The sequence below is a fragment of the Triturus cristatus genome, chromosome 1_1 (genome assembly GCF_964204655.1).
Source record: "Triturus cristatus chromosome 1_1, aTriCri1.1, whole genome shotgun sequence".
In the NCBI taxonomy this organism is placed as follows: Eukaryota; Metazoa; Chordata; class Amphibia; order Caudata; family Salamandridae; genus Triturus; species Triturus cristatus.
The window spans coordinates 1,053,676,474-1,053,704,118 of NC_140579.1; the positions used below are offsets into that span (position 1 = coordinate 1,053,676,474).

The 27,645-nt window shown below is 46.8% G+C and overlaps 1 protein-coding gene across 7 annotated transcripts in view; it reads right to left on the reverse strand.

Moving 5' to 3' along the window:
* Positions 1–817: 817 nt before the first annotated feature.
* Positions 818–27,645, reverse strand: part of DEF6 (DEF6 guanine nucleotide exchange factor) — an 849,237-nt gene continuing 822,409 nt past the window's right edge. For all 7 annotated transcript variants that reach the window (XM_085651111.1, XM_085651116.1, XM_085651114.1 and 4 more), the window contains one exon: positions 818–1,642. In XM_085651111.1, coding sequence (XP_085507237.1) covers positions 1,434–1,642 — 209 coding nt within the window. In that variant the 3' untranslated portion in view covers positions 818–1,433. The remainder of the gene's footprint in view (positions 1,643–27,645) is intronic.

Below are 27,645 nucleotides of genomic sequence, written 5' to 3' on the forward strand. Positions count from 1 at the left end.
AAAGCACTTTGCCTTTTTTCACACAAATACATCTGGGGACATATTTATTAAAAAGTCACGTAGCGCAGCAAGTTACCTAGCTGCGCTGCGTGAAAGGGCAGGAATGTTAAATACGGAGTATTCCTGTCTGTTCCCAGGGCTACCGCACAATGTCCTACCTAGCTCCAACACAGGCACCCTTGCACCAGAGTGCAAGGGTGTCTGCTTTGTAAGTAGGATTGTTTTTGTGCAGGAAGGTACACCTTCCTACACAAAAACTATTCCCTGTGTCATTTTCCTCTTCCTATGTGTGCTGCAGAATGAAGTACACATAGAAAGAGGAAGTAATGAGGAGAAATAGATATTTCTCCTCATTACTCCTCACCTGGGAAGGCGTAGCATTCTGACGCATTCCCAGGTCTACCAGCATTGATAAATTTTGAGAATGCTTCAGAATCCATGGGTTGATGGATGCGTGGTAACACCCACGCTCTACCCATGGAATGTCTTCCCAGGGCAGAGTAACGCAACGCAGTGATTTGCTCGGTGTTGCGTTACTCTGGATTTATCAAGCCACTCAGGGCCATGCAAGGTGGTCAACTTTCTGATGGCGGCAGTAAATATAAGGAATCCAACAGAAGTTTTTTAGTTTCTTAAACAACTGCTATTGCGTGTCTAAAATGATCATGCTCCACCAAACTATTTAGAGGGCTGCTAGAGACGAAGTGATATATTGTCTACCTGCATTGTAGATCTGGATATATATAGAATTCCAAAACACGTGTAAGACAACTTAAGAGCTTCAAAACTGCATATTGATACGCGATTAAACACCTCAGACCCTTTACAAATTTTATTCCACTTAAATAGGACAGTCCCACTGGAACTCTAATTTCCTGGAAGCATATGGTACTGCATAACTTATGCAAAACAAAAAAGAGAACTCTGGGATGCTAACGTTTTAGGAGTAGAGCGTGCCTCGTTAAATTGATAAGCCACAGGTGACAGATTCAATTTCTGAATTATAATAAAGTAATTTGTAGTTGCATTTAGAAATAAGCCAATAAAATCAAATATTTGAATAACACAAATATTGTTCTATGTATTTCTATTTCTGGCAGACCAGAAGTTTATTTAGGCATTACCCTACTCCGAGGCATGTCTTTATAATCATTTTGTGCTGGCTCACCTTCTTTAATGTATACTACAGGTTTAGCCCTGTAATGGGGAAATTTAGAGTGAGCGAAATCCGTACTTGGTGCTATTTTTAAATAAAAATAGTTAAAAGTAAAAAAATAAAGTTGTAAAAAACCTATCATATCAACTTATGTTTTGCAGAAAGTCATAAATCTGGCAATTGGGCAGCCGGTGCTGGTGATATCGCTCCAGACAGTTCTGTTTGATTGTTTGGCCCCTTGGTTCTTGTTCCAATAAAATAAAACTGGTGTACATTTTCATGGTGCTGGATCCAACATGTTTGCCGTGGTGGACATGTGAGATGGAGGCTGGTTCTCATCTCTTTTCGCAGTCTCTTTGCAGTCCAAGCCGTGCAAACTGGAATCCTTCTCCTCAGCCTTTTGAACAATCTTCACTGAGGAATTTCGTCGGTTCAGAGCAGGAGCACAGAAAGCAGGGTACACACTGCTAGGGGCCAGGCGTTTTTCTGCAAAGAGAAAATAAGGCAATACAGTTAACTTAACACTAAACAGATCAAAATTTGGGACATGCATTTGCAAACCTATACTTTTTATGACCCAGGCTGTAGCCTGACTTCAAGGGGTTTGTGGTTGCTCAGTCTTACAGAGATACAATCAAAGAGGGCGCAAAGCTGCAAAGGCGCCAGGGGGTGTACATTCATTTAACAGAAAGTACCGGAGATATTTTCTAGGACAAGGGCAAATGTGTGAGAGTGATGTGTACTTCTGTGTATTTACTCCTCATTGTTGGTCACTAGGACAACACGTAGGGCAATAGCCCCAAGTGTTGCCTATATAAATCCTTCAGTGATGGCCTCTGCTATGTTTATATGTAACCTTAAAGTCATGCTGGTAAACAGGGTTAGAAGAGACCACGATAAACAATGGTTGGGTCACTTTTTATGCAAAGATTCCTTTGAAAACTGTTCCACAGTTATGGTTATAATACACGTCCTGCTTGCTTTGTGGCAGTTTTGGGGAACATTAGGAGCCTAACAGCTCTTGGTTTGGAAACAGAGGAAAGGGGCAGCTGAGATGAAAGGAAAGACACTGACTCACCTTCACATGAGGGAAGAAAAGGAGCAGAGACTTCCTCTGATCTCTCACTGACACAAAGTTGTCCTGAGATCTCTTCTTCACTTCTCGGAGAGAAGGTCCCCATGTGCTAAACTGAGAAGATGGACCTTAAATATCAGTATCCCTGGTAAACTGTAGATTCCTCTGTACTGGTTGTCAAGGAGTAAACGATGAACAAAGTGATACCTCTATTCATACTAGGTGGTATTCTAGAGGGAAGAAATGTAACTTTTCATCGGGAAATAGGAGCCCTTCACTGTACTCTGTGAAATGAGGGAGAAATGCAGTCAAAGTAAGGGGGTAGTGTAGGGGGGAGCATTGAAATAGCCCTGTTAATCTAACCTGTGCTTTAAATGGAAATTTAGAAGTGCACATGTTTACTATCCCAGAGTACCTGTTTGCTACTGAGAAGTGTAGATATTCTTAAATTAAATCAATCACCCCAAATTAAAGAGGTGTAGGTACACAGTACCTTACAGTAGCTGCCCACTTAAGCAACTGGTAGCATATGACTACCAGCAGGTTACCCTCCTGGCCAAGGAAGGTGTGCCAAAGTAAGATAATCACAGGAAGTGCGTAACGTCTGCTCAGGGGCAGCTCCTCCGCAAAGGTGGAGGAGCGTCGCCCCCCTGGCTCAGAGCCAGCAGGTGAAAAATAAACTGATTACCTATAATAGTTTTATTTTTCATTTGCCGGCTTTGAGACAGCTCGTGCTGGGAGGGGGGGCGGGGCGGGGCATGGAGGAGGAGTGCTATGTGCACTTTTAAGTGCACATGCGTGTTTGGACAGCCGTCTCAGGCCAAGTACACATGCACACTTAGGTTTCTTCAGCCTGGCTACATTGAAAATCTGGGCTGGAGAAACAGCACAAACTCCCTGGTCTGAGCAGAGCGTCATTTCAGCATGATCAGGCCACTGCCCGTGTTGCTCTCATAGCATGAGCAGCACGGAGATTGCACAGGGAGTCTAATGCTGCCCCAGTGCCTGCTGGGACTAAGAAGGACGAGGCGCGACATGGTAGGCATCTGGCAGATCCTGGTAAGTGTTATTTTTTATTAACCCCCCGCACACTCCCCCACCCATGCCTCCCCACCTCTTTATTGTGTTGCCCGCCACTGCTTCTGCTACTTATGTAGCGCTTACACAACTCAATGAGGAGGCGTTTCTGGTTATAGTCACAGAAGGCAGTCCTACACCTTACAAGTATTCCACCAAGCTGATGAAGATGTAGAAGAGAGGATGTAATTCCTAAATATTTTGTTGTCGCAGACAGAACAATGGGAGATCTACAGTGGTAAGTGACTCATCTTACCCCAAAGCACAGGAAATTAGATCAGGTTCCTGCCTTACGGAGGTCACAACTGGGTCCTCGAGAGACATGGGGTAAATTCCAGACATTCATCGGGTTTGAATGATCATGTGGTAGAGTTCACATGTGACAAATGGAGGGATTAACCAATTTTCCAGAGGCCACTTGCTTAAATTAGGGAATGATGGTTCAATGTTCAAAGGAGTAGCCTGCTCCAAGGTTTGTGTAACTGTGACTATGATTCAACGGCTGCTCCTGAGGCCTAGTGCTGAAACAAAACACATGAGTTGGCACAGTCAAGAGAATAATGAAATGATGACCCAAGGAAGCGTTTATGGCAGGATCAGCCAGGATCAAGGGCTCACTAAAGTAAAAGAGCAGGCCACAAGCTCTTTAAGTCACAGGGTCATAGTGAAGGAATAATGTATTTAATCACAAACAAGCTTTTTCATTACCTCCACAGCTGTGGTGTTAACAGGGGAAAGCCCCCTGCTGTGATACAGTTGCCTGCACATATCTTAAACAAATAACCTAGGATTTGCAATATGACATTGACTTGTGATGTTGCATACCAGAGATTAATTTATCACATTGGAATAAAATTAACCCATCAGTGCACATAATGTGACAATGAAGCAATGATAAGCAGTCAGGAGGTTTTACCCTTTTCACAGGACCATAGCCGTGTGCATGTCACATTGAGGTAGGTATTCGACCATGTATGTTGACCTGTTGGCTAGCAGACACACAGCATCCTCCTATGTGTTTGAGTGAAGTTATCCTCACTTGGTACAAAGAGCAATAAAAGAACTTAATACTTTCCTTAACCTCCTTAACCCCCTTTACCTTCTTCTCCCTGACATTTTGCCGGCTGCGGCCAGTTAAGGGGAAAAGGCAAAGAGCTTGAATCAGCTGGACCATGTGTGCAATGCTGAATCCTCCATGATGCTGGGCTGGGAAAGCCACATGGTTGTGAAAACCACATTGTGTCCTGCCTGTGCCCTTTATTTGGGTGGCCAAAGCCAGGGTTCAACCATCTGTCACACCTGGGGTCCTGGAAAATTCCATACATTGACCACTGCAACAGACTATATGGCAGCTTCCTGGCACAAAACAATTATGCAAACAGCTAAAAAAAAAAGATGCCCGGCTCATCTGCTTCTCTCACTCCTAAAGGTTCACAATTAAAACTCATTGCCTAGTCCACAAGGATCTGTGAAACGAGGACTTCCTTTAGCACTTCGTCGTTTATGACCCACTCATGATTCTGGTAGCTAAACTTGCTCGGTCCTCCTCTGCATTGGAACATTTTCCTTAATTTGCAGATTCATGGCTATGAGCCAATTTGAACTTGTTTGTGCTTTGAGAGACAGCAGTCTGGATCTGGTCCTTCCCTGCTTGTTCAAGTAACAAATTGCTGTACTGTCCGTGTGAACAAACTAGGCATTAGTGCTTATTGTTAGCAGAAAGGATTTGAGAGCCAGGTGAACTGCTCTTAACTCGACCAGGTTGATATGGAGATTTGTGGGGTTCTGTGTCTTGTGCTGGTACATGATCTGTAAAAGCTCTCCAAATTACAGGAGAGGAAATCTCTGCAATTGTTTCACATGGAATGTCTTCACTAAATGGACCACTCTCAGAAGATTTTCTTCCTTACACTAGAATGGCAGAGACTATTACTGCTGTGGGTAGAGTTAGCATTCATTCCCATCTCCGGGTGAAAGGACACCACTAAACGTCCAGCCTGCTGAAAAGGCCTCATGGGTAGATGAGTGTGAAATATGAGGAAAATGCAGGACTCCGGAAGCAAAGAGATCTTTTCAGAGATGTCTTCTGAAGATTTCAACACTTCGGATGAACAACAAAACACTCTTCTCTGAAAGGTGCACTTTTGCTGCCTGTGTATCAATCGTTGCTCTGAAGTAGTGAATGAACTGAACATGCATTAAAGTGGACTTCGTATGTTTGACCTATAGATCCAGCTAGTTTAGAATTTTCAGAATTCTCTTGAAATGTGACAAGACTTTTTGAAGTGTTGACCCGTCCATCAAATAGTTGTCTAAGCATGCTTGGATGAAAATGTTTTGCCTTCTCAGATAGGCAGCTTTTACTGACATAGACTTGGAGAATGTCCTCATGGGGGATGTGAGGCAAACGGATGAACCTTGTATTGGTAAGGAGTAGTTTCTTTTCTGTAACTCCAGTTCTGTAGTAGGGGTATCTCTGTTATAGTCATAAACTAGTGAATAGTCCCGCCCATGTGCGCGGACCCCGGAGCAATAAAAAATAATCTCTAAAAGGTGACAAATCATGCAGACCTGCATACACCTTTAAGAGAGAATTTAATTTAAAGACAGATAATGCAGCCTATACCCACAGGCTACACTGTCCAGTACTTCAACTAGAATTCCACCAAAATCCACAAACAGCACTGCCTGTCCAGTTTTTCTCCACATAGGAAAAAACCCTGCCTCTACCAGCAAAAGCCTCTGGAATGATAGAGAGGAAGGAGTGGACAGACAAGCCCCATAGGCTGCCATTATGTGGCTTGGAACAGGATACTGTGCCTTTAAGAAAACTTTCCAGTTTTCCAGAACTTTCCCCAGTATCCCAGAATGCCCAGCAGGTCCCATTTACTTTCAGTTCTTTTTGAAGGCGTAGCACGCCAGACCTGTAGCATTCTCCATATGAATAAGTATCTCTCCACCGGGGAGGAGGGCGGGCGTTTATGACTATAACAGAGATACCCCTACTACAGAACTGGAGTTACAGAAAAGAAACTACTCCTTCTGTAGTAGGGGATCTCTGTGTATAGTCATAATCTAGTGAATAGAATGGCAAGCCCATCCCCACACAACAAAAGCGGTGGAGAACACATAAGACACAACCACTACTGTGCGAACAAATTTCGCAGCGAAGCCTGCCCAACCTGAGCATCTGCCCTGGCATCCGAGTCCAGACAGTAATGCGCAGCAAAGGTATGGACCGACTTCCAAGTGGCCGCCTTACAGATTTCCGCAATCGGAACATTACGCAGCAAAGCCGTCGTGGCAGCTTTGCCCCTGGTGGAATGAGCCTTAGGTTTACCCCCTAAGGTCTTATTAGCCTTTTGATAACACAACTGTATGCAGGACACAATCCACCGAGAGATGGACTGCTTAGAGGTCGCAAGACCAGTCCTGACTGAGCCATAATTAACAAACAATTGGTCAGACCTACGAATATCCTTGGTCTTATCCAGATAAAATTTCGACACCCTTCGGACATCCAGGGAATGGAGAGCCCTTTCCGCTGGTGAAGAGGGATTCTGAAAGAACGTAGGTAAAGTTATGGTCTGATTGACATGAAAGTCAGAGATAACCTTAGGAAGGAACTTAGGGTGAGTACGCATCACAACCTTAGCAGCATGAAACACAGTATAAGGTTCTTGACAACATAATGCCTGAAGTTCACTCACCCTGCGGGCCGATGTAATGGCCACCAGGAACGCCGCCTTCCAGGATAGGTGCTGCAAGGAAGCCTTGTGAATTGGTTCAAAAGGCTCTCTCATCAGTCTGGACAGCACCACATTCAAGTCCCAAGAAGGCGAGGGAAGTCTGACAGGAGGGAACACCTTCTTCAAGCCTTCCAAAAAATCCTTGACCACAGGAATCTGAAAGAAGGACGTCTGTGAAGGGCACTTCCTGTAAGCAGTCAAAGCAGCCAGATGAACCTTAATGGAATGGAAATTAAGGCCAGACTGCGCCAGATGCAAAAGGTATGGAAGGATGACATCTTCCTTACATGTTGTCGGATCAAAGTTCTTGGACTTACACCAGATACAGAACCTCTTCCACTTGTAAGCATAGGATGTCCTAGTGGAAGGTCGCTTAGACTCCTTCAGAATGTCCATACAATCGTCTGGTAGATTCAGATGACCGTATTGCACTATTTCAGGAGCCATGCCGCCAAACTCAAAGACGAGAGGTTGGGGTGCACCATCCGCCCCCCGAACTTCGTGAGAAGGTCCGGCCTGCACGGCAACCGCATGTGAGGAAGGAGAGACCGGTGAAGAAGGTCCGTGAACCACCACTGCCTGGGCCACTCCGGGGCGATCAGGATCATCCGCGCCCTGGACTGGGACAGCTTGATGAGCACCGCCGGAATCAGGGGAATGGGTGGAAAAGCGTACAGAAAGCTGTTCGACCAATCGATCCATAGCGCATTCCCCAGCGTCCCCCGCTGGTAGTACCTGGATGCGAAGTCTCGGCATTTGCTGTTTTCGGCGGTGGCGAACAGATCTACGTCTGGAGTCCCCCACCTTGCGAAGACTTCTCCTAGTACTTAGTCGTTTATGACCCATTCGTGGTTTTCCTGAATCAGCCTGCTCAAGGCGTCCGCCTGAGCATTCTGCACCCCTGGCAGATGCGTGGCCGTGATCGTCAATCCTCGGGCCAGCAGCCAGCGCCAGATCGCCTGCGCCTCCTGCGACAGAGTGCGCGATCTCGACCCCCCCTGCTTGTTGAGGTAATACATCGTGGTTGTATTGTCCGTCTGTATCAGCAGCGAGTTGGTCTGGAAGGACGGAAGGAAAGCCTTCAGTGCCAGGAAGACAGCTCTGAGTTCCAGGAAATTGATGTGGTACGTCGATTCCACAGGAGACCACTTCCCCTGAATCTGCAGGTCCCCGGAATGCGCACCCCAGCCCTGGAGAGAAGCATCCGTCACCACATTCGTCGTGGGAATGTCCTTGTGGAAGGGAACCCCCTTGAGGAGGTTTTCCGCCGAACACCACCACTTCAGAGACTGACGAGCATGTAGAGACAGTCGGATCTTGTCGTCCCAAGAGCCTGTCTTCTGATCCCACTGATCCTCCAAGCACTCCTGCAGTGGTCGCATCTGTAGACGTGCGTGCGGAGTGAGGAAGATACAGGAGGCCATCGATACCAGTAGAGACGACACCTTCCTCACAGTCGTCGATGGAGCAGTCCTGAGGTCCTGAGCCTTCCGAAGGAGTGATAACCGTCTCTCCTCCGAAGGAGACACGCTTGCTGACCGCGTATCTATGGAGGCCCCCAGGTACTGTATGCACTGTACCGGAGATGGGACCGATTTGGACATGTTGACGTGTAACCCCAGCTTGTTCAAGAGCTCGCACGTCCAACGGAAGTGTTCTTGCGCTTCCTCGAAGGATGACGCCTTGATCAGCCAATCGTCCAGATACGGGTAGACAAACACCTTGTTCCTCCGCAGGTGTGCCGCCACCACCGCCATGCACTTCGAAAAAGTCCTGGGAGCAGACTTTAGCCCGAATGGCAGTACTGTGTATTGATAGTGATTGGCGCCGACTTGGAATCGCAGGAACTTCCTGTGCTTCTGTGCTATGGGCACATGGAAGTACGCATCCTGTAGATCTATGGCACAGAGCCAGTCTCCCCGTTGCAGCTGAGGGTAAATCTGGTGCAACGATAGCATGCGAAACTTTTCTCTGCGAATCCACTTGTTTGCTTGTCGCAAATCCAGAATGGGCCTGAACTCGTTCTTGTCCTTCTTGCGAACGAGGAAGAACCGAGAGTACAGACCTCTTCCCCTTTGAGACAAAGGTACTTCTTCTACCGCCTTTTTTCTCAACAAGATGTCTGCCTCCGCCTGGAGCTCCCTCAGCTGGAAGCGAGAGCTGACCGGCGGAATCGCTGGAGGCGGGCTGATGAACCGAAGACTGTATCCATTGCAAACAATATTCAGCACCCACTTGTCCTGAGTAATTTTTCTCCACTCTGCCGGAAAAAATCGAATGCTTCCCCCCACTGGAGTGGGTAACGGTTGAGGGGGAAGTAACAGCTCAGGGCCGAGACCCGGCCGGGCCCTTGTTTGTGGTAGTAGCCTGCTGGCCACCTCTACCCCTCTGGCGCTTCTGGAAGGGCTTGCGGAACTGCTGCTGTTGTGGCTGCTGCTGTCCCGAGCCCTGCCCACGCCCTCGGCCCGACGACCCGAACCTCCTCTGGAACGGTCGTTTCTTTTTCTCGGCCTTCTCCAACCCGACGGCCGTCAGGGTTTCCGCTTCAGCCTTCATGCGGGCCATTTCATCGTCCGCATGCTTCCCGAACAGGGTTTCCCCCGAGAAGGGCAGGTTGGCCACTCTCTGCTGCGCCTCCGGCTTGAGGGACGTCAGGCGCAACCAGGAATGGCGCCGCTGGTGGACGCCATGACAGTAGGCGTGGGCGGCCAATAGCGATATATCCGCTGCTGCGCTGATCGTTTGGTTAGAAACCAGCATGCCTTCGCGCACCGTCTCCAAGAAGTCCTCCTTCTTGTCTCGTGGCAGGAGGTCCGCATATTGCTGCAGGGATTCCCACAGGGCCCAGTCGTAACGGCCCAACAACGCCCCTGCACTCGCCGCCTTCATCGTGGTGGCGGCGGTACCACACACCTTCCTGCCCGCAGAGTCCAGCCAGCGGCTTTCCTTGTCTGGTGGCACCGTGGAGGCCGGGGCGGTCGCATGTTGTTTTCTCGCCGCCGTCACGATAACCGAATCCGGTTTCGGGTCCCCTCTCAAGAATGACGGATCCGACTCCGGGGCCCTATATTTCTTCATGAGCCTGGACGGAGCGGCCTTCGCTGTTGCGGGAGTGAGGAACAGTTCCAAAGCTGGTTCCACCAGTCCAGGCACGAGAGGCAGGAGGGGGCGAGACAAGTGTCTTTTATGAAGCGTCTCAAATATCACGGACGTCGTGGGTGTTGGAACCGTCACCGTGATATTCAGCTTCGCAGCCCCTCGCAACAGCACCTCCTGGAACGAGACCAAGTCGTCCACCGGCGACACCCTAGTCCCCGGGGAGTCCGACAGCGTCGGGGAAAGGTCCCTGTCCGAGGAGCGCGACCTGGACCTATACCTTCTGCGGCGTCGTCTAGAGTCTGACGAGGATCGCCCTCGGCTCCGCGATCGTCGCCTCCTGTGAGAACGGGAGCGCGACCTCTTCGGCTTAGGCCTGTCCGCCTGTCTCGCTGGTCCAGGCGACCGTGGGCGTCGTGGCTTCGGGGTCCCTTGCGGCGGAGTCGGGTACCGTGGAAGGGAAACCGACCTCGGGGGGACCGGCGGCGGCACCGCAGGAGTGCTTGGCAGCAACAGAGGCCGGGGTGGCGGAGACAGAGTCCGCGGCCGCGGAGGCGGCGGTGGAGGAAGTGGAGACGGTGGTGGAGGAGGTGGCGGTGGTGGTGGAGGAGGCGGTGGCAGAGGTGGGAGAGGAGGAGGCGACGGAGACCTCCGAGGCGGGGTATACACCACTGAGTACACCGATCCCGGCGACTCTCTCTTCCTCGACGTCGACGTGTGCCTCGACGTCGACCTGTGCCTCGACGGCGATCTTCTCGGCGTCGATCTCTTCCTCGACGGCGACCTCCGCCTCGACGGCGACCTCCGCCTCGACGGCGACCTTCGCCTCGACGGCGACCTCCGCCTCGACGGCGACCTCCGCCTCGACGGCGACCTCCGCCTCGACGGCGACCTCCGCCTCGACGGCGACCTCCGCCTCGACGGCGACCTCCGCCTCGACGGCGACCTCCGCCTCGACGGCGACCTTCGCCTCGACGGCGACCTCCGCCTCGACGGCGACCTTCGCCTCGACGGCGACCTTCGCCTCGACGGCGACCTTCGCCTCGACGGCGACCTTCGCCTCGACGGCGACCTCCGCCTCGACGGCGACCTCCGCCTCGACGGCGACCTTCGCCTCGACGGCGACCTTCGCCTCGACGGCGACCTCCGCCTCGACGGCGACCTTCGCCTCGACGGTGATCTTCGCCTCGACGGCGATCTTCGCTTTCTCGACGTCGATCTCCTTCTCTTCATCGACGGCGAGCTGCGATCCCTCGACGCCGAACGCCGACGCCGGGTCTTCTCTCGACGTCGACCGCTGGACGCAGTCGAAGACGGCGTCGTCGCCGACGCCGCCGATGTAGTCGACGGCGGCCTATTCAGGTCCCTCGACGGCGATCGTCGACGCCGTTTCTCCCCAGAGCCCTGGGGAGACGGCGAGCAGACGGTGGTCATCCTCCTAGACGTCGCCGTCGACGCCCTCGACGTCGACGGGGAGCGGGAGCGCTTACTGGTCTTCCTGCCCCTGGGGAGCCCCCCAGAGGCCTCAGCATGGGCCAAATCAGCCCCTCCAGACCCACCTGGTGCCTTCAGTCTTCGCTCCTCCAGAGCTTGAAGTCTGCTCTTCATCCTGTCCCTCAGGGTTCTTGCTGAAAACGAGTGGCAGATGGTACAGCTTTCAGGCACGTGGGACTGGGGAAGGCAAGCTATGCACACCTCGTGTGGGTCAGTTTTAGCCTTCTTTCGACCACATTCCGGGCACTTGTCGAACAAGCCAGGCATGTTGACAGTACCAGCTACTAAACACAAGAAAAAGTGACAAAAATTGCCAAAATCTCAATGAAAAACCTTGAAAAAGGTAGAGCTCAATGCTCCAGGGTCCTGCTAGCAGGAGCCGGAAAAAAGAACTGAAAGTAAATGGGACCTGCTGGGCATTCTGGGATACTGGGGAAAGTTCTGGAAAACTGGAAAGTTTTCTTAAAGGCACAGTATCCTGTTCCAAGCCACATAATGGCAGCCTATGGGGCTTGTCTGTCCACTCCTTCCTCTCTATCATTCCAGAGGCTTTTGCTGGTAGAGGCAGGGTTTTTTCCTATGTGGAGAAAAACTGGACAGGCAGTGCTGTTTGTGGATTTTGGTGGAATTCTAGTTGAAGTACTGGACAGTGTAGCCTGTGGGTATAGGCTGCATTATCTGTCTTTAAATTAAATTCGCTCTTAAAGGTGTATGCAGGTCTGCATGATTTGTCACCTTTTAGAGATTATTTTTTATTGCTCCGGGGTCCGCGCACATGGGCGGGACTATTCACTAGATTATGACTATACACAGAGATCCCCTACTACAGAATGTTAATTTCCAACAACAAACCTGAGGAACGTCCATTGTTTCTATATTATACAAATACGGAAATAAGTATCCTGAATGTCTACTGTACACGTCCATTCCCATTACTAGGGTTAAAGGTAGATTTGTTGTAGGGCCGTCATCTAGAATTTCTCTTCTTTATCCATTTGTCAACTATCTTCATGTTTGCGAATGGGTCTGAATTATTGTTTTGGTCCATTATTAAATCAAAAAGTAACAGGAATATAAGTTCTTTCGTTTTTGGGAAGATGCAACTACTTTCACAACCTTTTTTTCCAACCGGAAGTGGCCTCTTATTGGAAATGAGAAGACTTGATTGGAGGAATAATTGCACAATATTCGGCATTTCACTGCCTTTTCTGATGGTTTGCCACTCATGCAGAAGTTTCATGATGCTTCTCCTACTAGACTGATCTTTGGAAGCCGGGGGAGGGAAGAGACACTTTATCTCCGGCATGAAGTTTCCCCAAGCCTACCGGTGGTTGCTTGCCACCTCTACCTCTTGAAGGCCTTTTTAAGGTCGGTACAACTTCTGTTCTTGTGCCTGGTGATGTTGAGTAAACAAATGAGGGTCCCTGTCAGATTAATGTAAGAAGAGGAAGGCAGGGAATAATAACATAACAACGAGAAACCGCTCCTTAAAAGTCAATTATAATTTGGGAAATGTCTCCACCATCACAAACAACAACATTGTCCCACAGAGATGAATTAATAATTCATAATTGTATTTATCAAAACATATTTTTTAAATTAGGTTCTCTTTTTAAACATAAATGTTTGAATGCATTTCAATGTATTTATACTTTTACAAAATAGAGTACATAGTCAGAACCATTAGAAAGACGAGCCCAAGAGAGGAAAAAAACAAAATGACAAAAGAAAATCTCTATTGTACATGCTAACAATCCAAGCAGTCATACCACACCTGCATTCATACTACACAACATTGTTTAACATGTAAAAGCATATTCTAATACATATATGCAAATAAAAATGAAAGAAAAACTAAAGCGCCGACGCGCGTTTCGGAGTGGAATCAGAGACCCACGATTCCTTCGTCAGGGCGCAAAAATCCTTTAGTCATTCAAGGAGGGGTCAGTTTTAATCCAGACTCTTCCAAGTAGTTTTACTCACATGGAGTGCAAACAAGGACTCTAGGTAACAGTAAATAGGGACTTTGAAAAACACTTTTATCAATATATGCGAGAAGCATACATGTGGGGTACAAGAAAAAGGCATATTTAAAATGAGCTACTGCACTTCAGGTTTCAGACTTGAATGCCTTTGCCGAGACAAATGTCACATGGCTATTACAGGATAGTAGCCATGAGCCACAAGGTTGGAGAACTCTGTTGGACAGTAATGATCTGGATTGAGGCCATCATCCTTTGTCAATTACTCCTGAAAATCATTTCTGTTTTCACAAAGGCATCTGTCAGAGAATTGTTGTGATGAGTTCCAAAGGAACCTATCATACCTTCCCAAGTAATTGTGTTTCACTGGCTGTTTTCTTGCAACACATCTTTCTCCCTACATAATCCAGGCACCTGCTTTTCTTTTTCAGTCGGAACGTTTGATGTTAATGCGGAAGAATGGTACTTATTTGCTGCACAAATGATTACGGAAATTGGTTGTAAATCTGCACTTAATAAAAGAGGATTCTTGTCTGGGGCCTTGTATTTTTTTGCAGTCTTGCAGGAGCCACCTTGGTTGAAGCTGGTATCAGGAACAGTACTATGGCCGGTTCCAAAAGCTCAGAAACAAAAGGGCGCAATGGTAAAGAAGTGTCTTAAAAAGTACAGAAGTTGATGTTGTAACCATAGGCACTATTAGACTGAGTTTTGCTGCTCCCGTTATTAAAACTGTTGATCTTGTTGGTATATAAAACATTAGATTTCAGTGAATAAGTTGTAGAATATTTTCCATGGGATAATGAGAAAGAAGATGTAAAGGACATGGTCCTCAGAGTATGGTGTCTGTGAATGGATCATGACTTTGGACAACGTGAATAGCTGGAATAATGTATGTTATGGAGAGGGCCACTTTCTTTCTAGCACTAACTGAATTCATTAATGTTCTAGCTGGAGACGAGAGTGCCGGAGCTCGGTCTGGCAGGTTGAGTGGTTGTTGTAGTGCAGTTGGCACTGGCACAGAAGGCACAATCACTTGTGGTGACGTATCTGGGAAAAGATCTCCGAGGTGGTGGAGAAGATGGGAGAAATTGAGGGGGGTGCCAACACTTGGATTATTGTAGGTTATTGTTACAATATCTGTAGTATTCCACATGCAAACTAACTGTTCATGTAAATCAATTAACCACAAGACTAAAGGTCGTGGGTGTGGTACAAATGATTCTGTATTAGTTAAAAAATGCTTTAGTACGTCTAGAATTCATCAGCACATAAATGAATTTAAGGTAGCAACGTTCGTATAGGTTCTTATGCATATCATATGAAAGACTTTCTTTGTGGTACACGGATGAAAGGTGTAGAAGATGATATATTCACAGGTGATACTGGGGAGTATGGATAGGAATACTCTGAGTCCAAAGTTGCAGGGACCATTCTCTTTTCAAGTATTCTGATCCATTCTCAAGAAAACTTCAGACTGCTTGAAGCCATAGGTGACATTGAGTGTTTCGAAATAGAGCTATCCTTCTACAGCAGAGGTCTTCGATCTGTGGGGCGCGACCCCCAGGGGGGCCGTGGCATCATAGGAAGGGGGCGCGCATTCCCCAGCCTTATTGTCGGCACACAAAAAAGATTGCTTAATGGCATCAGCCCTGAGCGATAGTACCAGACAAAGCCTCGCACTGGGAGCTGCTCTGAGAAGCAAACATATTGTGGATACTCCTCACCTGTTGATGAAGGGGGATGGGTTTTGGCGACCAAGATAAAAAGGAGGCATTCAGGCTCAGCGGGAGGCAAGTGCCAGCTTAATTGAGCCCAGCAGGCCTGTTCATGCACTGCATCCACAAGAAAAAGTGGGAGCTGGGCTGGTGGGGTGGGAGGGTGTATAGAGGGCCGTTCTAACCGAGGGGAAAATGGGATGGAAGTCAGAGGCCAGACCAACCAACTACGAACTTTCCTTACGTTCTGCTATCTCAAAATTTGTCATTTTTCCTGTTTATATTTCACTTGTACTTAATCTTGCCTTTTGTAAGAGTGTTTGCAGGCCATGACTAAGAGCCCTGGAGTTCCTTGTTCAAAGGAGTATGAGTTTCTCACAGTGGCCGTCAGTGGGGTCATGAAGGTGTTCAGAATACATGACCATCCAGTCCTTGGCCTCTGAAGAACAAAAGTTATAGTTTAAGTTGCAAATGTAATTCTGTACAAATGAACATGTCAAGGAGGTAAACAGTTGCCTAAATATTGACACAGGGTAGTCAAAAGAGAATGCAGTGCTTACAGGCGAGTGAGTTCGTAGTGTTTTTGTGATGGGTTACAACGTAAAGGAGATGTGAAAAAGTGAATTCCAGAGTGATTGAAAAGACAGTGCGAAGAAGAGAATAGGTGCAAGATATTCAGATGAAAGATGCAGCAAGAAAGAGCGGAGGTGTCTATTATAGAGTGAAAATTACAGGCGTGATTGAGACACTGAACACCACTACCCCTTCCTCAGGCTTTAGTAATGTTTATTTACAGTCTCATATGTTCAGTCTGTAAACATATTCAATATTATTTATAAAATCATTGTTCGTATACATTCATCTTAAATAGATAAACATCACTGAAAAAGCCAATAGTCCTGGCTGGTTTCAGACATGTCTAATGTGGTGCCAATGACGGAAATAAATGAAATTTATTTTAGGCATTCAATCCACACCCTTGATTACAAAGGCCATGCCCCTTTTACAGTCCCCCGGGGGGGCGGGGGAGTGGGGTTCTAGGGGGCCGCTCTCACCGAGGGGAAAATGGGATGAAAGTCAGAGGTCAGAACCACCCAACTACGAACTTTCCTTACCTTCTGCTATCACAAAATTTGTAATTTTTCCAGTTTTTTCCCACTTAGTCTACACAAATACTTTTATAATGCATATTGTAAAGGGCTCTTGTATTCAGAAGTGATTTAACATTTTCGTTTTTAGGTCTTGCTGAGCCCAGCGCATGCGCTGGCTCGAAGAGACATTTTGTATGTGGGCTCCAAAAAGTGCTACCAGGCCAGCCTAGAGCTACAGTGCATGTGCGCGGGCGCGCTTACTTTCACGGCCGCTTTGATCGCGATCACTTTCGCGGCCGCACGGCCGCTTTGCTGCGCAGACCCAGCCTCCTCTGCCGGCACACCCACTGTTTTCATTGAATCACTTGTGTTTACGTCAGAATCAGGAAGTTATTTTTCCGACATGACCGCTTTGGGTGTTAGCGTGTTGAGTTAGCACCGTAAGTTTTTCAATTCACAGGTCCAGTCACATAACCGTGACCAAGCCTACTCTGTGTTATTTACCATTTGGGATGGTACTTCCTCATACCTGCTTCTTCGCATAACCTTCAGCGCCACTTGCAACCCCCATTTTTGGCTCCGATAAATGTCACCGAAGCCTCCTCTGGCGATCCACACTCGAGGCTCCTCCAAGTCCGCCAGGGAGATAACTGGCAACCGCATCGCTCCGGCCTGCTCAGGAAACGTTTCCGCCATACCTGCTTGAGACTCAGATTCGTTTTGACCCTCCCTTCCTACTACGACATGCCTCCCAAACACGCCCATCTCTTTTTCGATTGTGCCATTCATACGAGGTAAAGTTCTGCAATGTGCTTTATTTATTTATATCTACACAGCGCGGACATGCCTCCCAAACACGCCCATCTCTTTTTCGATTGTGTCATTCATACGAGGTAAAGTTCTGCAATGTGCTTTATTTATTTACATCTACACAGCGCGGGCGTTACCCGAAGTTGTTGGGGCTCTTTACATTAAAACAGGTTTCATTACAAAGAATACAGTTTTACAAACAGTTGCTAGTTATGTGTTAAACAGTTTCACATTCTGTCTATATGTTGGATGAGAAGCCCCGCGAACCTGACGGCCGACTGGTCTGTTTATTATCCGCTTCAATAGAACAAACAGCGCTGCGAGAAAAGTCCCAAAAATGAACAGGGCTCCGGCACAAAGCTCTTCCATCAAAAGCTCACCATTCCCCCCTTTCTTTCCGCACGAATCCTGGGCCTCGGATAAATATTTTACAGCTCAGGCTGATAAGGATGTGTTTTCAAGCGCTGATTAAGATATCCGGGCTGCGGTGATTTGTAATTTATGAGACGGTGCAAAAGAACAGGGCTTTTCCCTCTCTCCCTGGGAAACAAATGGAACGCACCTTATGACATTTTCTTCAGTGGGGGCTGGCATGCTATGAATTGATAACCGTGCCTCGAAATATTAATGTTGTAGTGAAAGATGTGCAGACATAGCCAGGAACGAAGAAAGCAATCCACCATCAAAGAACAACACTGCAGGCCTAGCACAGTTGCCGTCGCTGTCACATATAATGGAAACGGTCCCAAGACAAGGGGGAAGTTCTGTGCTATCTTTACACATTTTTTGCCAGTGAGATCATTCGATAGTTTGGCTAGTGGCCTGAAAGCTGTGTCCGCAAGTATACATTCCCATCCATCCTCAAAGGGATATGTTCATGGACACAATCGCAAAGACAAGCACGCACACACAAGCATTGAGATCCAGAAACTGTTACCAACACAAAGACACATAATCACGGCCTCCCTAAATTTCTCTCACACATACACACACTCACAGACCCGGCAGCTCGCATGCACACGCATGGGCGCGCTCTTACACACACAAACACACACACTCCCAACACCAACACATTTCGACGGATACACAAACAGGCACATTCACAGACACACAGGCATCCTTCACCCACACGCTCACAGACACCTACACAGGGATACAGAAACATAAGCACATTTACAGATTCGCACATCACACAGACACTTTCACACGCATAGGCAAACACACCAAATGAATGCAAGTCTGGCTAGAGCGGCAATAGTGCCATACATCAAACATTGGTTACCTTTTGTGGCCTCGGTGATTGCACATGACTAAGAACAAGTCAGTGAGAACATCAGAAGAAAGATGAAACCAATCTAGGCCTTTGCAAAGCGCATCAATCATCCCACGCAGCCAGCAATATTGTTAGTTCAAGTTAAGACTTGTTCGCCCATGTAATGGGCAGCCGCCCGCCCTCCACCTTCCCATCACTCTCCCCCGAACAAGTCTGCACCAAGCCTAGCCTGGGAAATGTTTTTATTATTAATAATATCTTTATTGGGACCAATGCGAGCCAATAAAATACAGGCTACTGAATAATTCAGAAACTTCCCTCAATTTGCATTCTTGCTGTACCAGGCTGCCAGCGCGCAGCACATGGCTTCAGAATTATGTATTTTTGCAACAAGAAAATGTGTAGGAAATAGAGATACCCAATGCACAAATGTTCACTGGTACCTGGAATTACCATAGAATTGTTTTCACTAGATACACACTGTACTTTCCATCGAATAATAATCAGAAGGAAAAAGCATTTTAACTTTTTATTTTATTTCCACTGTATACAATTGAGCGTGACTAATTTGAAAATATTGTTTTCAGCGTGCCAATCTTCCATATTACCAATAAACTGGAAGTGTCACCCTTTTTTGATACGGTGTCGTTATATAGGTAGCTTGATATACGAGTATTTTCTCAAAGTGCTGAGACCCAGAAACAGGGCAAATAGAGCTAGAGTTGTGTGCAACGAAACCAGGGTTGGGGAAATATTATGAAACAAAATGTACATCTTTTAACTTTGATCTATCAAGACAAGAGTTCGAAGGTGAAGCTGAAAACTGGGCTATATTGCGATGAACATATCTACTTAATATTCAAAATGCAATCGTTTTTTTCCATTTATAGATTTTTTAAGCTTAACTCTTCTCTGTCACTTCTAGCAAGTGATGGACATTGAGGTGCAACATAATCAAGCTTTCCCTAATCTGCGTTCCTTCACGAAGATGTAGGTGACATTCAGTCAGGCAAAATCTATAAACACATAAACATACGCAAATGTATATAAAATCCACGGAGTTCTGCTCATCATGTGGCTCCGGCACCGGGGAATTGGTCGCTTCCTGTTCCCGAAATTAACCGCCACCTAGAATTCCTCCCCTGCTCCCAGATGTATCCCATGTCAGCCTTCACCGTGGAGCCCTTGGGTAAGTAGTCCACTGCTTTTGCAAGAGCACGGGCCCACTCTAGTGCGTCTTTTACAGAGGCAGTGTGTGACTACAGCGGTTCGTCAGAGAAGTAGTCTAGTTCACACGGAATTTGAGTGTGTCACTGTCAGGGAGCACTCTCCGCAGCAAAGCTTCCTGAGCGTCACCCCAGTGCCGCTTGGTTGCCAAACGCAGCCGGTCATCAGCACATAGCCACCAAGATTTCAGTCTGCTTATGTGTGATTTTTCTTTTTTTTACAACACTTGTGTGTGACAGATCAGAGCTTTATGTGTCACTTGATTAGGGTGACCAGATGTTGAGAAGCAAGTACTGGGACAGGTCAGTTATATAAGCAGGAGTAAAGCCTCTAGTCTCACTGTTACATCTCGTTTCTGAGAAGTGCAGTACTTTCTAATTAACAGTATTATGTTTTTCTTGAGAAGTGCAGATACTCTCCCTCTCAAATAAACAAGCATTTGCAATGCAATAGGTCTCGAATTTATACGAGTTTGAGCTATTGACATTGCAAATAACAATGCCTTTTATTTTTGTTTTCGTTATTAAAACATAAATATGAAAACAAAACTAAAAGCCATTGTCATTGACAATGCCAATACCTCAAACACACGTAAATGCGAGACCTATTGAATTGCAAATACTTGTTTTTATTGTAGTGCATAAAAAAACCTTTGTACTGGAAAGGCTTATTGACATCTGGCGCTAATATTTATATTTCCTTTTAAATACAAGTTTGCAGATTATTTGTAAGATTTATTTCAATTAACTTAAAAAAAATTTAATTCCTTGCTCTCATTGAGGCATAATTCTGCCAAATATTATATTTATAAAGTGCAATCGCACGACCCTTCGTGTGATGTAGATGGTTTCCGTAGTGAAAGCACTCGCAAACATATTTAAATAGCCATTCCCCTACTTTCTGGAAAACGACAATCGTCTTGGGACGGTTAATTTTCATAGTTAATATGCTTCAGCTGGAGTGTCCTTCAAGGAGTGTCATGTGCTATGAAAGGGAAGCAGGGCAGACAGTTAACTGTCAGGGTGAAGTAGCTTGCCTGAAAGAAATACAAATGTGTGCTAGGAGTTAATCTGCAAATGTAAATAAAGGGTGCTTGAAAGCAGGTACTGGTTTTAATTGATCGAGTCTCTCAAATTTTTGTGATGACAAAGGTGCATTCTTTTTGAGTGGTAGTGCAAAGAGAACAATTGAGCTCTGAAGTGTGTGCTTTTAATTGTAATTGGATTTTTATAACGCTTACTACTCCAGCATGTGTTGAAGGGACAGTTTTGTTAAAAAAAAAAAAAAAAGTACAATCTGGGTATTGCTAAAATGCAGGTTTTAAATAATGACTTACATATTCACAGTGCTTTCGGTCGCAAGCTGTAGCCTTCTAGCACAAAAAATGCACGTCACTATTCTCCACTGCACCATCAAATAATTAAATCTGTGGGTCCCTGGTTACACATAGACCTCTGAAGTGCATTAAACTAATAAATGTTTCACAATGTACTATTGTGCACTTTCCACTGAGTAACAACTTTTTACATTTATTTTTCATTTAAGCTATCCGTTATTTTATACGTAGCTACCTGGCAGTGGAAAACCTAAAACATTTACAGAATACACTTTTAATATTATTTCCCCACCGTAAAAATGATTTGCTAGGGGAATTTTAGGCGTTTATGGTTACTGATGATGAGTAACAGGTCCTAGAATTTTTTGTCAGGAAGGGGTCCTTACACCTAAAAACTTTTGACAAGGGGGTCTCGGCATCAAAAATTTTGAAGACCTCTGTTCTACAGTAATAGACTTGGAGTCTTCGATCGACACTGAGTGCCTCCCGGCTTTCAATGTTGAGTGCTGATGGAGCAAGAATTCTTAAAGAAATGTGCTTGGATTCAATCCTCTCAAATAACATGTAACTATGTAATCAATTTGTTTTGTGAATACTAAAACTGAAAAATATCACAAACATTTTTTTTATCTAGGGGAAGCTTGTCTATGTGCATTACTAACCCGTAACATGAATGTCCTAAAATGGCTGACAAAACGCAGGATTTCTATTGTGCATGCCTCTACTGCATCTACGTAGTAGGACTGTCACTTTTGGTGGGAAACTTTTGCAGCTGCGCAATGACACAAAAAATGGCCGCCTCGAACTCACATGCTAATGCACCTGCTGCTGATAAACTAAAACTCGTAAGTTGTATTAAACACTAATGCAAAAGATTTAAATAAGTAAATGGGGATAGAGTAGAGATAAGTGGTATACAGTGAAATCATTTGTTTCTGTGTTCTAACGTGTCTTTTTCTGACTTTGTTAATAGTTCTTATTTGGGCCTCGGAGGGTGACTGGAATCCCTACTACAAGCATGCTCATAAAGATTGGCCGAAAACAATGATGGCACCCATGTCACTCAGCCAAGGACACCTTGAATAAAGAAGCCTGGGAAAGCAACAATGTTGAATAAAATGTTTAATTTTCTGAATAATGTGAAAGGTGTATGGGAATATAGCTATGGGAAAAGAAAATTAAGGGGCAGGCACATAGACAATGGTTCATGGAGAAAAGTAAAAATTCTATGTGGTGTGATGAACTCACCTCCTCATCCTTACCAATCAGAATAAGGGAAAACATAAGAATTAATACTTGAAGGGTGGTACACGAATCAAGAACAGTATAATTGAGGTAAGATAGCTAGAGACCTCGTCCGACTTGTCAGATCTGTCAATCCGACTCGTCACTGACCCAACAACGCGTTTGCTGCTCCAGTTCTTGTCCAATACTGTTTCAGACCCTGCTGGTGCCAGAAACCCTATCACAGTTTGGTATACCGATCGATAAATGTATTAATCTAGAGGGATTGCGCAAAAGGGACACCCGAGGAGAGTAATGTCAGAGAGAGGTGCAGCACTGGCATTGTACTTTAGAAGAAGATATCCTTCCAGATCTGAATCTGCCTGTTTCCTCTACCTGTATTCTGTCCTGGAGATTATATCTGGTACCCCAATTTATGGAGTTGGGTTTATCTTTCACCATAGGTAAACATAATCAGCGAAATCTGTCTTTTATGCCTGTTTTGGCTTTTACCCTCTTTCCCAGGTACCGTCATCATTGATCATATTTGTTTTGCTATAGTATTATTTAGTGTATTTCTGCCTCTTGAAATTGAAGGTGGTTACTGTAATGGAATTTTGACTCACAAATTAAGTTAGATAAAGGTTTTCAAAACTTCTTGAGTCTGTGGTTATTCAGGGTAAAGAGGTAATTGTCATTCTACCTTAAACTAACTAAACAACCTGATTCGTCGAGGAAATGAAATTTATTGAAATTGGTAAGACTTGATAAAAGGTGAATTACCAAGTTACAGGTAATATACTCAAAATTGATGCCAGCGAGGTTTACTAGCTTACTGTGTGAATGTGGTTTGGGCCCAGGTAAGTATCAGGTGTATGTGTGACCAGAGTAGGTGACCCGCGCTCCATCAGTTTTGCTTGGCAGCAGAGGCATGGTTAGGTTCTAGTTAGTTAGGTAGGGAATATTGTAATTGAAATTATTGATATGCATTAACATTTGTGGTTGTCGTCATTATTCATGTTGTCTGAAGTTCACGGGAATAAAGAATAGCGGATGGTGAATGGAAGCCATACTACAGTGAGGATTCGAGAAAGTACTATTTCAGGGATTAATTTCTGTATGTAAATGAGTAACTGGTAGCTAAAGAGGTCATTGGTGAAACTTTGATCTTAAATCACCTAGAAAGGGTAATACCGAAGGAGTAGCAGGTTCTCTGATGGTTGAGTGAAGAGTAAGCGGAAAGGTTTTACTCGTAGTGTGTGAAGAGTAGGCGGAAAAATTTTACTCGTAGTAAAAGAAATTGACTGTTCTTTGGAATTTAGAGAATCTGACACAGTAGCGAAGAATGTTGTCGATTTATGCAAAATACGTACAAAATATTGAGAAATTTAAGTTATGCATTACCTTGTAAAGGAGGGGTCAGTTGCGGGTGCTGCACTGACGTCACAAGAGCTGTGCTGGGATTGGTAGGACAGCGGGTGTGTGACTTACGCAAGTTTTTGGAGGGGCGTGGCTTGGCGCACAGCAAGATGGCCGCACAGTAGTGTAGCTCTGCCGGCCGCTGTAATTATCCTCCTCTTCCTGAGCCATCCACCAGTACATCTGAGGCGACAGTGATCGCTGCTGCTGGAGGCCCGCTGACGGTGAGTCAGTCAGCGGAAGACTCGTCCATGGGGCTCGTAGTGTGAATGCTGAACGCCCTGCCCGTGGCGAAGATGGCGGCCGGACTGCTGTAGGCGGACGCCATCCCCTAAGATAGCCGCCTATCCCGCTGTGACCGTGTTGCCTCCCTGGGGCGATCTGGGACTCGGAGTGCCTGCTTTCACTAAACGGAGCTGTGTAACGCTGGTGGACGAACAGACGCGGGAGCCTCAGGGTGCTCGGCGCCTCTAATTACGCAAGGGCCCGGCGTCGCATCGAAAGGTAGGCCGCGGAGAGAACGTGGCCGGCGGCGGTGACTGCTGTGTCTCAGATAAATGCCTGGTTAGCGGTTGGCTGAACGTCGGAACTGCTATTCTATACACGGCTCAGCGGTGCAGGACTGCTATTGCTCGCTGCATTTACCGCTACCATACATGAGGCCTGGATCTGCTTGCTGAATGGAGTGCTGTGAGAAAGTGGCTCTGTATATACTGTTCCCTAATGGGTACAGGGTGTACAGAGTCCACAGTCCCCCAGAGGCTGATAGAGGTTAAAGTTAGGTATGACCTTACTCTCAAAAGTGGTAGCTTGGTCGAGCAGTAAGGCAGTACCCGAGGACAGTGTAAAGCATTTATTGTACACACTCAGTCAGCAAATGGTTTCACACACTCAATAACTGAACTCTAGGCCAATGGTTTATATATATAAAATATATGCTTGTTTTATTTTTAGAACCACAAAGGGAATAAAAATATACTTTTCTCAGAATGAGAGATTGAATATAAATACTTTTGCAATAAGCAATGGATTTTTGTAAACAGTCACAGTTGGTTGCAATAAACAATCCTATTTCCTAAACATAACAATGCATTGAGCTCAATGGTAAATTCAGGTTATCTTGTAATAAATTACTTTTCAGATTACTTTTGAAATTCCAGGTCTGGCTCCTAGATCCAGCTCTGGGTCAGTACTCAGAATCAAGTGATGAAAGTCGACTTAATAACTGTAATGATTTTTAAATAATATTTAGCTATTTCAAAAGTTAGCACTTAGAAAATATTTCAAAGAAAACATTCAATGGATCTCTATGGCAAGAAATTCAAATTGCAGGTAGAGTACTTTATCGTTACTTTAGTAATCCAGGACTGGGTGCCTAGACCCAGGACTGGGGTCCTTATCAGAAACAGGTAAGTAATTTCGCTTGCAGAAATGGTACGATTTTAAAAGAATATTTCAATTTTGCAAAAATACACTTAGAAGAAATTTCACAGAAAAGCAGACAATGGTTTCCTATGGAAGAAAAATGAGTTAGAGGTAAGTACAGTTGTGGACACTTTTCAGAGTCAGGGCTGGGCACCAAGATCCAGCACTGGGAGCTCACCTAAGAGCAGGTGAGTAAATTCGTTTTTGTCACTTGGCTGATTTTTAGTGAATATTTGCAGTTTTGAAAAGTTCACACTTAGAAGATTTTTCAAGAAAAAGCCAGTCAATGTTACCCTATGAGGAAAATGAAGTTAGCGGTTTAAGGGTAAGTACCCGACTGGCAGAGTTGAAATTCCGGGCATAGACTCAGGGGTCCCCCGGTGTCAGGTAGGTACAGTTGGTTCACCCTCAGCGGTTTCAGGACGGCCGGGTGCAGAGGGAGTTAGGCCCAATGTTATCCTATGAGGGATAGGGGGGCCTTGGTTGGTGGCTGCTGTCTGGCAAGCCACGCGGCTGTGGGAGCTGGGCTCCTGGTCACTTAGGGCAAGTGGGGACGTAGGTTAGTGTAGAGAGTGCACTGCCAGGGCCACTCGGGCGGCTGGGTGCAGGGTGCTTTTGAGCCTTCGGGCGCTCAATGGAAGTCAATGGGAATGTTCCGGTTTGGAAAAAGGCTGCAAGCTCGGGGACGAGGATGCTTCAGATGCCACCACCACTTCGAGAGGTAAGTTGGGTAGTTGTAGGTTAGGTGGGTACCCCGGGATTGGGCACAGGGGGCCGCCGGGCGCCGGGTGCAGGGGTGCCTTTTGATGTCGGGAATCTTACCCTCTTGTTGATCGCGGTTGGGGTGGCACTCTGTTCTGAGGCTGCAGACTTCTTTCGGAATGTCGAGGGGGGTCCTTGGGTGCCGGACTCGGGGTCACAGTCGCCGTGGGGTCGTCCTCAGGGTCTTTGTTCACTCCGGCACTGGCCAGGCTTGGCTGGTGCAGAGTGTGCTGGGTTCGCGGTTCCGGGCTGCTGCCAGGGGTTAGAGATAGGTTTCTGAGTAGAGCCTCTACTCATGGGAGTCCCAGGGGCTTTAGAGTTCAAAGGTAGCCAGGTCCTCCGGGGTTTTTGAGGTTGCTGGCCACAAGAGATGCCGCGCTGAAGCAGGAGCAGGTTCGAGGGTCGACAGGCCGGTAGGGCTGGGGCCAAAGCAGTTGGTGTCTTCCTCTTTTTAGCAGCTGCAGGGCAGGTCTTTGTTCTTCTTGCTCTTCTTGTAGTTTCGAATCTGGGATCTGGGGAAGGAAGGTTCAGGGGGCCCCTAAATACTAGATTTAGGGGCGTTACAGGTAGGTGAAGGCCAGGGACCAATGGGTCCTTGTCCTGGGGTGGGTACACCCCCTATCCTGCCTCTCTCCTGTGGGAGGGGGGCAGTAGCCTAATCCTGATAGGGTAGGGCCTCCCATCTTCAAGATGGCGAGAGCCCGGCGATGTGCTTCACCTCGCCTCCCCCACCTGAGGGGTGGGGTGGGCAGGCTGGCACATCCCCTGTCCTTGTATGGGGTTTCCGGCCAAGCTTCCTGCCAGAGTGGGGGGTTGCAGTGGCCTGGGGAAACTCCAACTGGCGGCATGCCTTTGAAGCTTCCCTTTGCTCATCCTGGGGGAGGAGATTTCTCACCTCACCCAGGATGTGCATTGTTGCAGGCCCGGGAGAGCAGGGGCTCTCCCACCCAGGGGTCCAGCAACGTGTCTGCTGTGTGGCAGCCTGGGCAGCCTCAGAGCAGACGTGGATTGTAGGTTAGCTGTAAGGGGGCATCTCTAAGATGCCCTCTGGGTGCTTAGTACATTAAATCCCACACTGGCATCAGTGTGGGTTTAATGTGCTGAGAAGTTTGATACCAAACTTCCCAGTCTTCAGTGTTGCCATTATGGTGCTGTGGAGTTCGTGTTTGACGAGCTCTCAGCACCATGTACTTGTAAAAGGCAGCACTGTACTTACAGTGCCCAGGAATGGACCTGGGTACTGTAGGGGCACAGGGCTCCTGCTCCTGTGCCCACACCATAGGCATAAGGCACCCAGCCAGAGGGGCGGCTGACATATGCCTTGGCAGTGTAGGTGATGGGCATGGCACACAGAGATGTGTGCCATGTCGACTCTTTGTTTTGTCCTGCACCCAGACACTCAGCCTGCAAAGGCAGTGTGTGTGTGTAAGGGTACAGGGCCTCTAAGGGTGGCACAATGAGTGCTGCAGCCCTTAGAGGCCTTCCCTGGTCACAAGGCCCTGGGTACCTAGGGTACCATTTACCAGGGGCTGACATGTGGCCAGGGTTTGCCAATTGGGAGTTTGTGTGTTTTAAGGAAGGAACATAGGCCCTGGGCACCTGATTGGCAGGAGCCCAGGGCACAACAAGGAAAAGTGCATCAGCTATTAGGCAAAAAAAGGGGGGGTTACTGCAACAGAAACCCACTTTCTCACAAGTGCTCCCCGCCGCGGCATACCGGGATTCCCTCTGTGT